At 39.8% G+C, this 16,189-nt stretch overlaps 1 protein-coding gene across 3 annotated transcripts in view; it reads right to left on the reverse strand.

The window, feature by feature from the left end:
• Positions 1–546: 546 nt before the first annotated feature.
• The window catches only part of LOC108678287, a 30,217-nt gene continuing 14,574 nt past the window's right edge, over positions 547–16,189 (reverse strand). The window contains exons 3-14 of one of the 3 annotated variants that reach the window (XM_018166663.2): positions 14,007–16,096; positions 13,348–13,531; positions 12,499–12,654; positions 11,614–11,903; positions 10,744–10,972; positions 10,140–10,294; positions 9,308–9,481; positions 7,557–7,683; positions 7,045–7,272; positions 6,318–6,414; positions 4,809–5,008; positions 547–2,727 (exon numbers count right to left, since the gene is read on the reverse strand). In XM_018166663.2, the coding sequence (XP_018022152.1) occupies positions 2,233–2,727; positions 4,809–5,008; positions 6,318–6,414; positions 7,045–7,272; positions 7,557–7,683; positions 9,308–9,481; positions 10,140–10,294; positions 10,744–10,972; positions 11,614–11,903; positions 12,499–12,654; positions 13,348–13,531; positions 14,007–16,096 (4,425 nt within the window). In that variant the 3' untranslated portion in view covers positions 547–2,232. Of the gene's footprint in view, positions 2,728–4,808; positions 5,009–6,317; positions 6,418–7,044; positions 7,273–7,556; positions 7,684–9,307; positions 9,482–10,139; positions 10,295–10,743; positions 10,973–11,613; positions 11,904–12,498; positions 12,655–13,347; positions 13,532–14,006; positions 16,097–16,189 lie in introns of all 3 variants that reach the window. The other 2 variants (XM_018166662.2, XM_018166664.2) reach the window with 2 other exon arrangements.

Below are 16,189 nucleotides of genomic sequence, written 5' to 3' on the forward strand. Positions count from 1 at the left end.
GTTCCATGGCTCGATTCTTCGTTAGCGTTGTAGTCAGAGAAAAAAACTCGCGGAGCAATAGGTAGTAGGTTTTAATAGTAGGTCAGGTTTTAATCCGGTTCCAGTAGTACTAGGAGCATGACGATGATATCACCGCTCATCACTCACAAGGCAGGTAGTGTTAGTGTAATAAGCAGGAAGTCAAGTCTGAACACAGCCATAATCAAGGTAATGGAACTCAACTATGGCAAATTTCTGAATAAATAAAATAAAATTGTATATCACCCACAAGGGTGCGGAAGGTCTCAAGTGACACACCCACTGAAGCTGGAAGGAAAAAAAGCGGCGTTAGCATCACTAGCTTTGGGTACGCGTTACCTCGAAGGGGGGTCTTATGGATAAACTCGTGTTTACGCAGTAATATTCAATTAGGCTAGAGACCGGGGGAGTGCCTCATTTCCCCTGCCCTACCAGAAGGGCCCTCCTGCGGTAAATACTTGCCCTGCCGAGCTTAACCGGACAAGAGGGTAACTTTTAACCCATGAAAATGGCAGAAAAATAAAACTGTGACCCTTATCGCACTTTATTCTTTATACATCGATGCGCAGTCACTTAAAACCGATTTGCGGGGATGAATGCATCAATCTTACACTACTGTACACATCACAGACGTCTATGAGGGACTGCAAGATGAGACAAAACGAAATTAAAATGAAGCCATGGATATGAACTGCACTTAGTATTTAATTTCTGATCTTCTTATAAAGAGAAGTAAATTATTTCCTTTGGATTAATAGGCATAAAGCTAATAGCATTCTCAACGAACTTTAACTATTAACACAAAAATATATGTATCAAATGATGCATGTTGATATGAGCAACCATCGACGAACACGCATGTTCCAATAAATGAAGAATCACAAAAGAAAAAATCCATCCCGTGCTTCTTTTTCCTCCGTACACAAATAGAGAGAAAAAAAATCTGCAATAAGCAACGCAACATTTAAGAAATATAACAAGTGATATGATGAAACAAAATTATGACTAACAGAGATAGGCACTAGAATCATCGCTATCCCTACGACGCTAGCGGTATGTCCATGAACGGACATGCAGAGCTAAAGCATATAAATATTATGCATCCAATACTAATGCCCACGAGACATTCCTGAGTGGAAGAGTCTAGATGAAACAAATTATCACTGGAAAATCTTAACGGATGACCTGCACGTCAAAACGTGACATCGTCTATCACTGACAAATACCAAAAATGCGGTCACTAGCTTGCTGTACTGGTTTACACCACAATTACACCAGTCCAGTACTCCTTATACCAAAATTACAAAATTTTGGAACTATCAAAAGTTTGAGCGTTTAAAAATTTGCTTGATGAAAACTGTCAAAGAAAATGAGAAAAGGATTTATAGGAGACGGTAAGCGCAGAATATTTGCAGGTTACAATGTTCGATGGTTTAGGCATTACAGGAGCGTAGAGATCAAAACTTGAGCAGTTACCCGAAGCTGCCAGCTTGCCGAAAAACACACTCATAATATCAACCAACATAACCTTCTCATAATATTTACATTAAATCTACCTCTAGAGAATGTGACACATAAATTTCCCCAGGTAGCTTAACTTTTTCTTAAATTCTAAGTAGGATTTAGCCTGATACTCAATCTGCGTATTGTGTGACAGGCTTGGCTAGTTCACCATGTTCTTCTTGCTGCCCCAAGTGAAAAAAAAAACTCCACTTTATTCACAGTTCCACTAAATAACAATCAGTGTTTTAACATGCAAGATGGATTCATATTCCCATTATCAAATTTGATAATTTCGATAATTCATCTCGAGGAAATGATATTCTACTTGAAACATTAAACCGTCGTATGCGTCTGTAAATAATCACGGTCTTCACATGAACTAAACCACCAGCGAAGACTCAACTTGGTCTTCCATTTGTATGGTAAAAATTGAGTTGAGTGATAAATATACCCAATAAATTTAGAGGAAATGAACTGCAGAGATCTTTAGATTCTATACAGCCAAATATTCACGAATGTAGAAACGCAGTAGGTCCATTGACTATGATATTGGTTGCTCGGTCCCAAAATTTTCACGTGTTAAGCTAAATGCCCAATACTAAAAAAATTGTGGTTGAAATATTGAAAATTACTGGAGAGATGCGATAAAACTCGTAAAACAGGACACATTTTTTGGAATAATCTTTTACCGTGGAAACATCAACCATAAATTCAAAACATGTCCATAATGTCGTTTTCGGGATGATCAAGCTCTCGAAGCAGACGTCTGAAAGCAGCTTCTCCATTCCCATCCTCATTTGCGCGCTCTTCCGCGGCTCTGTTGGGCCGTTCAGGTCGAGCTAGTGCGTTGTTCGGCTCATACACAACAGCGTGACCCTCCAGATTATTATCATTAACCAAATCACCGAATAAATATTGCCTGGCGTCTCCATCCAGCTGATCGAGGGGCATAGGTGGGGGTACAACAGCAGCGTAAGGACGGTGCACACGCGCAGGGCGCCCAGCGGCTTCTCTTGCCAAATTGTTCATAGGGTGAAAAGCAGTAGGAATTGGAGGCATACGCCTGAACACGTCAGGAGCGAAGGCCTCAGCTGGAGGAGGCTGTCGCGCAGGCAGCTCATTGACAGGCTGGGGGGCGCGACGAGGTAGCACGTTGTACTGGATCTCCCAGTGGTTGTTACCTCCACCGCCTGCCTGCACCTCCACCTGCGGGCACCAAGTACTTAGTGGAGGCTTTGGTGCGAGTCGAGGGAATAAATTCAGAAGATATGAGGTGGAGGAGGCATTTGTGCGAAGGCTAAAGTTCATATTTAGTGAATAAATCGAGATAAGATAAAGTAGATCAAGTAATGCTGCAGAAAAATTCAACAGTAAAGTGAGAGTTAACATTCACAGTCAATACGTTATAAAGAAATAAACTACTTTAAGATTCTCAAATGACCCGATCTCATACAGAGTTCTGCAATGCTCACCAACACGCTTCGGTTCTCTCTATAATCCCAGCACTGAACTCACTGCATTTGAATTAATTAATATCTAGGTAATACTTGGAATGAGATGGCCCCTAACCCTTGGCACGCGGCCAATAACAAGATTATAATCAGTGGCGGTTAGTATTTATATGTTTCACTGGCCGCCCAACCGTCCCTGTAGACAAGCACAGTTGAAGGCAAAGATGCAAAGCAACGATTAGGTTGGATACTCTGATATAGAAAATTGCAATCAAAATTAGAGTCAAATAATTTTCAAAAATATATAGTTTAAGAAAAATTCTCGGATCTAAAATCCGAGAAACGACTACTAGGAGAAGCGAGCAGACTAGGCAGAAAGTGTCACATGAGGCTAACAACATGCAGCAAGCATATCACATCGTAATAGTGAACGTGTGCGTCAGCCTTGCAGGTATTAGCATATACCGAGCAGGTACTTGGAAATAACATGCAGGTATTTCATCCGAAGGCGTTGCGCTCGACTGCGATACCGTCAAAATCAGTGCAGAGTATTCAAGTATAGCGGGCACAAGTATACTCGGGAAATTCCGTGACACAAACATACAGGGTTATTCGAAATGATGGACCCAATTTAATGAATTCGTATTTATTGAAGTATAAATTCAAAATAAATAATTTATGCAGCGATGGAAAGAGAAATATCCACTTTTTCTACCTATTCAAAAGGGGAATTGGGCAGCGATGGTTGTTGCAGAAGACTTTTTTAATCAGTCACTTCCTGAACGTTGGTTATGATGCATAGGAAATGAAGATCTGATCTGAAGATATGCTCACACAGACTTTATTTCCCAAGCAAATAACTGCTCAACACTTCTGGCCAGCGAGATCACCTGATCTCATCCCATGTAACTATTTCCTATGGGGTTACGTCAATGAAGCTGTTTATTTACGTCCCGCCTCTACCAGAAACTCTGGTTGATCTGTGCATGGTATCACTGCTACGGTGCACTCAGTAAGAGAAGCTATGTTTTTTCGTGTCTGGGACGAGTTTACTTGTAGATGTTGGCCGTGTAGCACAAGGGGGACATATTGAACTTTTATATATATGTTAAAAAATTATTATTTCTCTGTCCATTGGTGTATAAATTATTAATTTTTAATTTACACTTCAATAAATACGAATTCATTAAAATGGGTCCATCATTTAGAATAACCCTGTACCTTTAACAGATTGTGAAAGGACGCTAGCGGATGATGCACGGACACTAGCAAATGGTAGGTGAAGACCAGCCGATTTCAGAGGTACACTAGGTGATGCTGGAGTAACCATAGCAGATAGTAGAGTAATACTAGTAGACGGTAGGGGAACACAAGTAGATAGTGGAGGAACACTAGAAGGTGGAGGAACACTAGTAGATGGTGGAGGAACACTAGTAGATGGTGGAGGAACACTAGTAGATGTTGGAGGAACACTAGAAGATGGAGGAGCTGTCTCTTATACACATCTAGATGTGTATAAGAGACAGGTCTTCNAGCAGGTGGTAGCAGAACACTATCAGTGGTAGTGGAACACTAGCAGGTGGTAGCAGAACACTATCAGTGGTAGTGGAACACTAGCAGGTGGTAGCAGAACACTATCAGTGGTAGTGGAACACTAGCAGGTGGGAGCAGAACACTATCAGTGGTAGTGGAACACTAGCAGGTGGGAGCAGAACACTATCAGTGGTAGTGGAACACTAGCAGGTGGTAGCGTAACACTAGCAGGTGGTGGAGAGTGAGCAGCACCAGGACCAGTAAGGACACAACGCCGGAACACACGCCGCGTCCACGACTCACTCTTGGGTTGTGTAGGTTACGGTGGTCGAGATTGACCTGAACCTGTAACCAATTACCAGCTGCCATGGCGGCTGCCCCTGCCCCACCGTGGGCAGGTGGAGGGTGTCGACCAGCGTGGGCAGGAGGGGGTGGCGGGGGAGGAGGGTCACGAGCGCCGTGGGCTGGAGGTGGAGGGGGGTTTCGGCCAGCTGCTACAGGTCCTGTTTAAATTATTTTTTTCATCTTAATAGACATATTTTTAATTAACCTTTAAGCATTTAAACAGGCATAAGTGTTGAGCATATTTTAATCATCTAAGCAGGCATTTGTTTTAATCATCTTGACAGGAAGTCGATATTCATCAATGAGGCATTCGATTGAAAATAGTTCAATTCACAAATGCTTCTTCATTCACAAATTTATTCAATGATGTAAGAAGTTCCTCATATAAACAATACTGTAGGTACTTTCCTCTAAAGGTGACATTTCACTAGAAAGAAAATGTCATTTAAAATGAGGCTGGTGGAAGCCTGAGTACCGTAAAATGGGGTAACTTAGACCGGCGGGGTAACTTAGACCACTTTTCGTTTTTTCAACAAAAACCCCTAAAACTCAAAAACTATTGTACATAGAAAAATTTTGTCAATGGGCATTAAAGGCCTAATACTGAGGCTACATAACACAATAGAAAGATTTAAAAAGTTTGCATATCTAGTAGGTTAAAAAATTATAAATGTGACCCATGAAAAAAAGCTATTATTTAAAGCCTGTCAGAGTACCCCCTCTAATTTTTTTATTTTTTGGTTAAATAACTCCAAGGTTTTGATGCATTGTAGTAGAACTCTTCTAGTTACATATGCAAATGACAAATTTTAGGAAAGTGTCATAGTTTGCAAATGGGGGGCGTCGCCCCCAAAAGAGGCAGGAGCCAGCAATTTATGGTGAGTGAAGCTAGAGTATAGACCTGTATTTTGCATGTTTAAATTCAAGTTTAATTTAGCTAGTAAAAAAATTGCATCATTTATAAAAAAAAGTGGTCTAAGTTACCCCCATTTTACGGTATAGCAGATACAAAGGCCAGAGTGTGCTGATGGTAAGTGTCATAAGCTCCACTTCAGTAGAAGATATATACTAATGAACAACATAAAAAGAGGTACTTTTGCGTACAAGTATCAGAACATGAATAACATTGCACGTTTACATAAAATCAATCTTAGTTTTTACATTATTACACATTATAGAAGTGGCACTGAAATAGTAATACAGCTTGGTAAGATAAAATCAAAAGTACGTAATCTGATCGAAATAGAGAACAAAAGAAAACATCACAAGATAAAAACTACAAAGCAGCTAATGAGTATATTTGTATGGGTAATTATTGCAATAAAAGTTCTTCATGACTTCGAATAAACGACTCACAGTCACCATCCTGTTGTAAGCGTACAACGGCTTTGTAAACTTCATCATAACAATTTAGGTGGTAATGCAAAATCAAAATAGACGTAGCAGATGACCGGAAATTGCACTCACTGTGTGGTTCCACAGGGTTGCGTACGAAGGGAGGATGAAAATGATACAGATGAGCAGGCTGTGGCTGCAGTATCATGGGTTCAGGAGCAGCACGACCCTGCTAAATGGAATTGTAATTATTGAACACTCAATGGCAGTGGCTCCTAAAATGGTATTTTAATACAAGAAATTACCACCTGGTGCTGAATTTTCGGTAATAATGTAGGAGCAAGATTTTTAATTTGGCAACACGACAACATTTAATGGGAAAGGAAATGTGTGTATCATGGCATGCAGTATGGGGCAAAATGGTTTAAAAAGTTTGGTAATCGTGGCTCTAGCTACTCTTTCTTTAAGTGCAACACAATTCTTCTACGATACGATTAAACTCCTTAAAAGAATTCGCAATTCTTTCATGAGAAATTCTAAGCAAATGATGATGGAATATTGATGGATGATGATTGGCAGTTTTTTAGCGTGGTAATGAGTCAAACCTAATGAGAGCTGCAGTATGCTAGTATTCCTAAGATGTTTAACGAAAAAAACAGTTCTTAACTAACAGCCTCGTAAAACAACAGCGAGATTCCGTCAATAAAATAAACAAAGGCGATCAACGTCAATATAATGATGCCTGAGATAAGACGCCAGTAAAGTAACACTGAAAAGCTCTTAATAATTACTGTTATATGTCTAATATAAATTACTAATGAACCGCGATGCACGATTAAAGGCAAAGAGCACGCCATACTAGGAGGTCGCCAAAGACGGCAGCATCGTCCGCAATGAGGTTGTAGTGAGGACCCCAAGGCCCAAATGGTTCGTGCATGTGTCGGCGCCCTTCTACTCCAAGCTGGAATGCGTTGCCAGCCCTCAAAGGGCGCGCCACGATGTTGACAGGAGCGTCCGGGGGCCGGTGGGCTCTTTGTGGTGGGGGGACTACCACGTAAGGGTGCGGGTTTTGTAGGAAATCAGGAACCTGAAAATGGAGTATGATATGAGCTGCATTCACAATGAAGAGAATGTGTTTAAAGAATATTGTAGTTAATGTGGTGCGAGAAATGTAAGGCTAATGCGTACCTAATGTTAAAATGTGTTAGTGTGATGAGAGAATTGAGAAAACAACTGAATTAGTGAAATTGTAATACATGAAAAGACAAATAGAAACATCTATCAAAATGAAACGCATATTAACATACCCATACAAAAAAGATGCATTTCAATCATCATAATAAAATCGTGTGCGGGAATTCGAAGGAATACCTGCGGCACATCTTTGGTTGGGTCATGCTTGAGCTGCACGTCAGGGTCGAGCGTCTTCTTGGCCTCTGCGGCTCTCTTCTGCACCTCCTCGGCGTGCAGCTTCAGGGAGTTGCTCCACAGCGCGCACCTCAAGAACGATAAATATCTTATAGTAATATCATATACAGTATTCGAATACTCGTATCTCAGAGTAACGTCATAGATCTAGGAGTAGAGTCAAAGGTTCAATAAGAGAGGAATACTTAAGAACATGTGGAGAGAATAGTGTTGTAGGAATGTGGAAATTTCTGCAATTTTATGAATATTGGAGCAGGAAAGCAATAAAAAACAACGTTTTGCTAACTTCAAGTAGCAGCAAACGTTGGTTCATACCTCAACATGCAATAATCCGTGTATCCCTTTCACGGGTAAGTTACCATATATGATCACTTGAAATCGCGTCACAAAAAGCCTCACCACAGCTTCCTGTTTGTTTTTGAGGCATCCTTATATAATGCCTCAGTCAACTACTAATTATCTGACCTTCGTTCTATCTATAGCATCACCAGCTGCAAAGTCCACAAATTAAAATATGAGCATTTAAATGAAGGTTTTGACTCGGACAATGGAATTGACGCTCTTTCCGCATTTTCTTCAAAAGGTGGAAGTATCAATATATTTATTTATTTATTTTGGCAACTTGATTAAATTAAATTAAATTAAATTTTTATGTTTCTAATTTTTCATTTGCATAAACTGAATTTTAATTATAAAGAAAAATTTTGTGTACTGATCGCATTTATTGAATTCTTCAATTGCGATTTAAACCTTCAATAGGCAAAATTTGCAAAAATTCATAGAAATAAATATATTGTATAATGCTTCTTAATTTCTTGAAATGGTTTCTGAAATTTTAATTTCTGGATATTTCAATGCTTGCCCGCTAAAGGGTTAATCCTTCTAGAGTTTCATTAAGCAATAGGTGGTTTAATATAATTATTATTTAATTTCTGACCTTTCCATTAGAAAAAAGGTTTAAAAATTAATAATAACTGAGCCGTGGCGTTTAGCCTGGAATCCCAACTCATGGTAGCAAATTTTAATACACAATAGAAAATGGAAGTTATCATGATAGGGATAGCTAAATATTAACTTGGCAATTTTTCTTTAGAAATGATAAAAATGTTCAGCTTTTCAGAAGACAAAATGAGAAGAGGTAGAGGACAGCGAATTTAAACATTCAAATTCATTCAATACAGATGAAATAACTTGACGTTTGCTGGCCAATGTTTAACACGTTGACTACGATTGCTTCATCTTGTACTATTATTTCATTTTTTGTACTGTTTTTAAACAGGGTTGCCAGACGGTTATTTTTTCCGGACAAATTCCGTGATTTAGTTTTTCTCAATTGCGTTGGCCGGCTAAAATTTATGATAGGGGTTCTTCCTAATTCAATTCAAATACTGCAAAAAGAAAATGAATGGAATTTTTATAGTGGAACCTACAAATAAACTAGTATATTTTGAGTTATCGGTCTTTTTTGGCCTTTTTTGTTCTCGGATTTGGCCAATTTTAGGCAACCTGAATTATGTACCACTACGTCCTGGAGAAATACATTTCGTGGTACGCATATGTACCACTTCGTAGTCAACGTGTTAAAAAATAAGTGCATGTGGAATTGAATCGAATCAAAGCCGCAGATGGAAAGTTTGAATAGGAATTGACAGAAAATATTTAAACAGAGGCTTTAGCCTAAAAAAAGAACTGACTTGCCGTTTTCAGACGGCGTGAGCCCCCCGGCCGCAGCTCTGCCCTGGTCAGTGAAGTGGTCGTAGCCTCGTATTGGTTTTTTACAGAGGTAGCACATCACGGCACCGCATGAACATACCATCTTGTTACACCCGTCCTCTTTGATGAAGCGCTGGCCACACTTGTAACATTCTCTGAAAAAACAATGTTATCAATGGCAGAGAAAAATTGAATAGTTAACAATGAGACACATTGAGTATCATTTTACGTACATTTGTGTTTATCAATAAGTAAAAACAATGGTATTCTACAATGATTGTCATTTTCTAAACGCACAAACAAATGCGGGCACTAAAAATTACACCAAAGCAAAGAATTCATTCATTAGCCATTGAAATGAAGTCAAAAACTTAGCGTAACAATTGAAGAGCTTGTCAATATCAATAATGAAAACAATAGCAGCAAAACCCAATTGCACGACCTAATACAAAAAATCAATATCCTTGGACTCAATATTTGAGTGAAAGCCAAAAAAAGTTCAACTTTAATTTCTCTATAATTTAAACATGATATCGAATGTACCTACTGGTATTTGTTCCATTCAGGCCTCTAATTGTATCACATTTACAGGCTGCAGAAGTGCTGTGCTCACCTGACCATTGCCTCGGACATTTGGTTCTCAAGATAAGTCCTGGTTCCATTCAGGCCTTTAATTGTATCACATTTACATGCTGAAGAAGTGCTGTGCTCACCTGACCATTGCCTCGGACATTTGGTTCTCAAGATAAGTCCTGGTTCCATTCAGGCCTCTAATTGTATCACATTTACAGGCTGAAGAAGTGCTGCGCTCACCTGACCATTGCTTCGGACATTTGGTTCTCAAGATAAGTCCGGGCAGAAAGCTGGGACTTCGTCTCAACTTCCTCGCAGCGTAGCGGGATGTGTGAGAGCTCCTTGCAGAGGCGGCATGTATCCTTCAGGCACTCGGGGTTTAGGCAATTGAAAATCTGCGAATACGACATGCTTGTAGAAATGCAGTGGAAAATATGTAAGTTGAAGTTGACCATCAAAAGCCTGATGATCATCATCAAAGACCATCAAAAGCCAGTTGACCATCAACCATCATCAAAGCCAGTTGACCATCAAAAGCCAGTTGACCATCCACCAGTTGACCATCAAAAGCAAAACTATTTTAGGCAATAATTTAGGTTATTAGGAAAAGGCTATACGACAAGACGCTGGATAATATTTATGACAGTAGAGAAGACATCAAAATCCATGATTTTTAGGATCAACACTTCTCAAGATATATAAAGGTCAAAAAAATGAACGAAAATAAAACAATATGAGAGACGGAATCGATAAAAAATCAAAATAAGACATGTCATTAGATTGTCAGAGAGTGAGGAAAATGTGCCTATAACAGCCTCGTAAATATATTACATGCAGAACGAACCTTATCCTCTTTATTAGGCATAATTGTGGCGAAATTACAGAAGGGGCAACACTCGAGATCGGCGATGCCGGCAGCCACAATCTCCTCGGCTTGTTTACGCTTCAGCAAGTTCGAGAATACCGAGGATTTCAGTACAGTCTTGAGGACGTTCAGAGAAAACTCTTCCTTGCACGAGCCTTCCAAACAGGTGAATTTCAAACTCCCTTGCCCGATTTGCTCCTCACAATACCTGCAATAATAAGGTGAAGTGAATGTTATAAACTCGCATAAAAATCCTGAGCCGTTTCAAAAGTCAAAAATGATAAGCAACAATCACTTGAGTACAACAATATTCAAACTTGTAGCACAATAACTACAAGTTTGTGCTACACTTCTAACTGTTATCCACCAATTTGAGAGCTAAATTCTACATCATTGTACTAAAAAATAACGTGTAGTATGAGACCATGCCATGACTTCCAGTTGAAAAAGATCTTTGCTTGCACAGACCATTTATTGTCCAGGCTTCAGGGAGAAATTAAGTAGAAGAGAATAATATTTATCATACCTGAGCTGGTACGTTGCATTGCCTAAGTAGGTAAAAAACTAAATCTAAACTAGCTAAACTAAACTAAACTGTGAACTAAAGCAGAGCTCATCCATTTCAATGAAAATAAAAGTATTTACATACGGGCAGAAGTACTAGACAAATTTCATAAAAAAACCAGAGCACAGCAACTTTTTAGTGCCAGTTGCGTCCATCCCAATAAAATTGGGGAAAGGGAATTCAAAATCATCCCAGCTTAGCGACAGCGTATTTCGTGAAGAAACAATAATGATCAGAGGCTTATAATAACGAAGATGAATGTCTAAGACATTGTACTTGCTAACCTCCTGACGCAAGTTTTACAGAAGAGGTGCGGGGAGTCGAGACTGGCACAAGCCCGCATGTCTTCTTCAAGTATTTCGTCTTCACAGCAAATGGGACACGTGCATAGCAGCCCGGCGACCTTCGCAGCAGCGAAAGCCTCCTTCTTGGCTTCCTCCTGAGCCGCGCGGTGCCTTTCTATCGACTCCTCCAGACGCGCGTAGCACAACTCCTTCAGGAAAAAGTCCTCGAGCTCGCCGCTGATGGGAGTTTCTTTGCGTTTCGTTTTTCGCCGGCCACATTTTTCGTACAACTGTACACAAAAAAGCAAAATATTGCGAACTTTATAAAAAAGTACAGCCTTTTCTTCATAAATTTTGAAAAATTGTACTTTTCACAATTAATAATATATATGAGCGATTCTTTGAGATTTCTACTATTGTGTGTGCTCAAAAATAGCCATGAATTAAGAATTACCTCAAATGAGTCATGAAAGCTTGCCATCAAAAAGGTGACAAGGTAGTACCGTAGTGACAACGTTTTAGTAGAAACGTTATCAAGATACAATATGAAATTTAAATTTAGATAATATTGGAATGAAAATCTGTTGAATCATATATTACTGACTGGAGGAAGAGCAAACATAACATCTTTGATGACAATCACTCACAGTTCGATCACAGTTTTCTACACATATAAAATAAATACAAACTTTGCAAGGATCTAGAATAGACTAAACTTGAAATATAGAAGATTCTCTTTTAAGTATTGAACATATGAGAAACTACCATGTAAATATATCATCATAGAAGAATATTGCTCAGTAATTGATCTAGACAAAATATACATAAAAGTTTCGTTGAAGTTTAAAAAAAAACTAGAATGCTGCGTTGAGATATGGTACCTACCTTAAGCTGGCGCAGTGACGGTAGGTAGTGGTAGTTATTGGCATTGAGGACGTGGTCGACTTCTTTGGAGAGGTGGAAGGGCAGGTCGTTGAGAAGCTGGGCCCGAGAGTTGTTGCGGTACTCGGCACTCATCTTTTTACTGCTGTCGTAGAACACCTGGCCAATATATAGCGGTTTCAGCGTTTATTAGGCCGTAGGCCTGTCGCCGATTCTTAACATCGCAGAACATTCACAGCATTTTGCGGTCTCGAACTCGCAACTCACTGCTGCAATTTTGCTTTGCTTACCCGCCCGGCCTCCTCGCCGATTCTGACCAGAAACTGGCGCACAGAGCTGGGATCGAACCCGCGCCTTTCTGCGCCAATCCTGGGACTCTGAACTTTAACCACTGGGCCACCCTGGGCCATCATTAACAGGGGCATATCATGAAGAATAGTTAAGAGTTGATAAATACGCCAGCCAATCATTGATGTATTTGCAACCTAAACCCACAAATCATAGATGACAAATTAGCCCTTAGTGAACTTAGGATGCTACATGTACTAAAGAAACTTTTAATAGAACAGCCCCAGTTAGTATCTGGGTTCGTTTGAACAAGATTTTAAGAACCCAGATTTTTGTTTTCAGTTTGAACAAGATTTTTTAAGATTTTATGACCAGTTTTTTTGGCCAGGTTGAGACCAAGTCGAACGCAAGCTGAGTTAAGAATAAATCAGGTGTTGCGCTGTGATGTGGAAATTAATAATCTAGTAAATCTGTTGAATGATATCATTAACGTTTCTTTCTATAAATTAATTAAGAGATATATTTTTTGACACTAGTGACATGTGGTAATACCTAAAAAATTACCTTTTCAGGCTCCTCGAAAAGCTCCAAGAACTCAGGGACTGTCATGCCATCTAGGAATTTCTTGCGCATTTCTCTGCGTTTCTTCCTTGCAAGATATTCTTCCATCTTAGGATAATTTTTGGTCTCCATGAGTTCAACAGCAAGGGCTTCAAAGCGTGCCACCTCAGGCTTGACTTCTTCACATCTGTAGGGGAGCTAAGTCATGAAGTAACAAGGGACTTTAATTTCAAATAATGTTTCAAGTTCTTAATTTCATCAGCCAATCACTGACGGCTTCTCCAACAAAACCTACCCCAATCTCAGACGAGAAATCGGCCTTTACTTGTACGTACTTAGACCGCTACGTGTACTTGAACTGCTACGTGTACTCAAACAAGTCATGCTAGTATGGTCCCGAGACATGGTCAGGAGGTAGTAACAATCTTAATTAGTGCAGCAATTTTGCCAGCATTGATCAAGAAGTACAAGAAGACAAGTGATGCATTGAGTTAATATACAAGTAAATACTACTCGATACTACAGTAACTAAATTATATTTCCTGCAATAAATTTTGTCGCCAAAATATGGATCACAGAAGCCGTATATTCATGTTGTAAAATTTAACAGTGATTGTAACATAAAAGCTAAAAAGAATTTCGTAAAATTGACGTGAACTGACCTGGTTGCTAGATATTCTGGGTCAGCATCTGGGAACATTTCCCTCAGCGTCCTGCTATGAGATTCAACCCATTCTTCATCCTCCTGCTCGTCATCATGTGAAGCAGCTTCTTTGTTGCTACCTGACGTAGAAGGTCCCGCCTCATCAACACTTGATGTGACCTCATCATCAGACAAATGCAAAGCACCACCAGGTCTTGATGGGATGAATTCTTTAAGGCCAGGCATTGATCCTTCAGTTGACGTTGAAGCTGCAGACGCGCGATCTCCGTTTTTCACAGTCCTAAAAGCTGACCAGCCACTGGGCCCCGCAACAGCTTCGTCACGCTGGACTCGATCAGCTGCGTTAACTTCAGGGGCAGGAGATGCTGAATTAAGCAGTGAATCAATAACCTGTTCAATGTCAACATCAGAAAAACACAGTCGCACTCTCTCGGCTATCGTGCAAACAGGGACGGTCTCAATAATAGAAGCAACGAGGGCAGTCTTCTCTTCAATCCAGTTCTGTCTCTGGACATCATCTAAAACTCCAGCAGCACCATCATTCAATTGAGGATCTTCTACAGTAACTTGTTCTTCATCAGCTCCAATATCTTCAGGGTGAATCTCATCAATATTGGCTGGCACTTCTGGAGGGGCATCTTCCTCCATATCGATATTTTCTTCCTTGAATAACACACGTTCTTCAACGCCAAAATCTTGAGATATAATTTCGGGTGCATTAGTAGGCTCGTCATGGCTGGATAACATGGTTGATCCACTACAAGTCCTCTGACGAAACTCACGTAGTTTAGTACACTTTGGAACATTAGTTAATGCATATTCATCGTGAGTTTCTTTTAGATCAGCGTCTTTGAATAGCATTTCATGCACATTTGACTTAGATGGAAATGATTTGCCATATGGAACTTCAGATGTCTCTGATTTGACAGTTGTTCCTGATGGCCACTGCATGCCTGTATGAGATGCACCATCACCACTGAGCAAGGGGTTCATCACATCACCATACTTCATTTCATTGTAAATGTTTAGTGGATCAAGGAAAACATGAGGGTTAAGATGACTCGGGCGATTGTCAATTGTTATGGAAAACCCAGAATGTTGTGGTGATTCAGGTGACTCAAAATAAGCGTCTTTTGACTCGGTAGTTTCAGGCCGAGTCATGGATGACGTTTTTCTCTTACCAGGCTGCTCTTCCACATCTTCAACGTGTGTGAGATCACGTTTCTTTGGTGCCAGATTCTTAAGTGCTTTGTAGGTACTTTGAGGAATTTCCTTGCCTTTGAATGCAGCTTCCGCAATTAAAATTGACATTACAGCATACTTTCTGTTAGAGTCATGATACCAGTTTTTCACTGCAGAACTGACGGCATCATAGGTAGAGAATGGCAGATGTTGCAGAAGCTCTTCTGCTTCCTCATGGATTTCATCATCACGAAGCTCTGAATTTGATGAACAACAATTTCGGTGTGAACACTTTCTTGAATGCTTGCATGGCAGCTTTTGGGTTGCCTCATTCAGTAAAGTCACTACATCAGGCACGTCCTTGGTATTAACAACCTGCACCTCATCTTCTACATTTTCAGAGGTATCATCTACCACGATCACATCCTTATTAGAAGCTACACTTTTTTGGCAATTTAAACATTCTACTGAACCTACCGAATCATCATCACTCTCTATAGTAACCTCAGGTACTGCAGATACCTGCTTTTTATACCCACTACAGGAAGGTTGAGGCTCACTGACATCAGTGTTACCATCTTTGCTCTTGGAATTGGTTTTACTAGCAGGATCTTCATCCTGCATTTTTCTTTGCTTGTTCTTAGGTTCAGATAAAATGTGGCATGAAGGCAAGGCAGGGCTTTGTGATTCATTCTTTTCAGTCTCATCAGTAGAGTTAACGTTGTCCACAGGAATGCTACTTTCATTGATATCAACAGAATATTCAGGAATGACATTCTCCCCTTCAGATTCAACATCTGCCTGTGATGAGAAAAGGAGAGGTGGGTACTTGGCAAGGGTTTCTTTGCACAGCTTGTCCAGGACATTGACTTTTGGCAAGCCTTTCAGTAGCAATGATTCGGCCTCCTGAAAAAAAAAACAAAAAATAAGTCAATATCACGAAAATTAAAAGATTAATTATTTTCACACTCAGAAACATCAACTAAATTGCAAAAGGAG

Source organism: Hyalella azteca, unplaced genomic scaffold (genome assembly GCF_000764305.2).
Source record: "Hyalella azteca isolate HAZT.00-mixed unplaced genomic scaffold, Hazt_2.0.2 contig14766, whole genome shotgun sequence".
NCBI classification, from domain to species: domain Eukaryota; kingdom Metazoa; phylum Arthropoda; class Malacostraca; order Amphipoda; family Hyalellidae; genus Hyalella; species Hyalella azteca.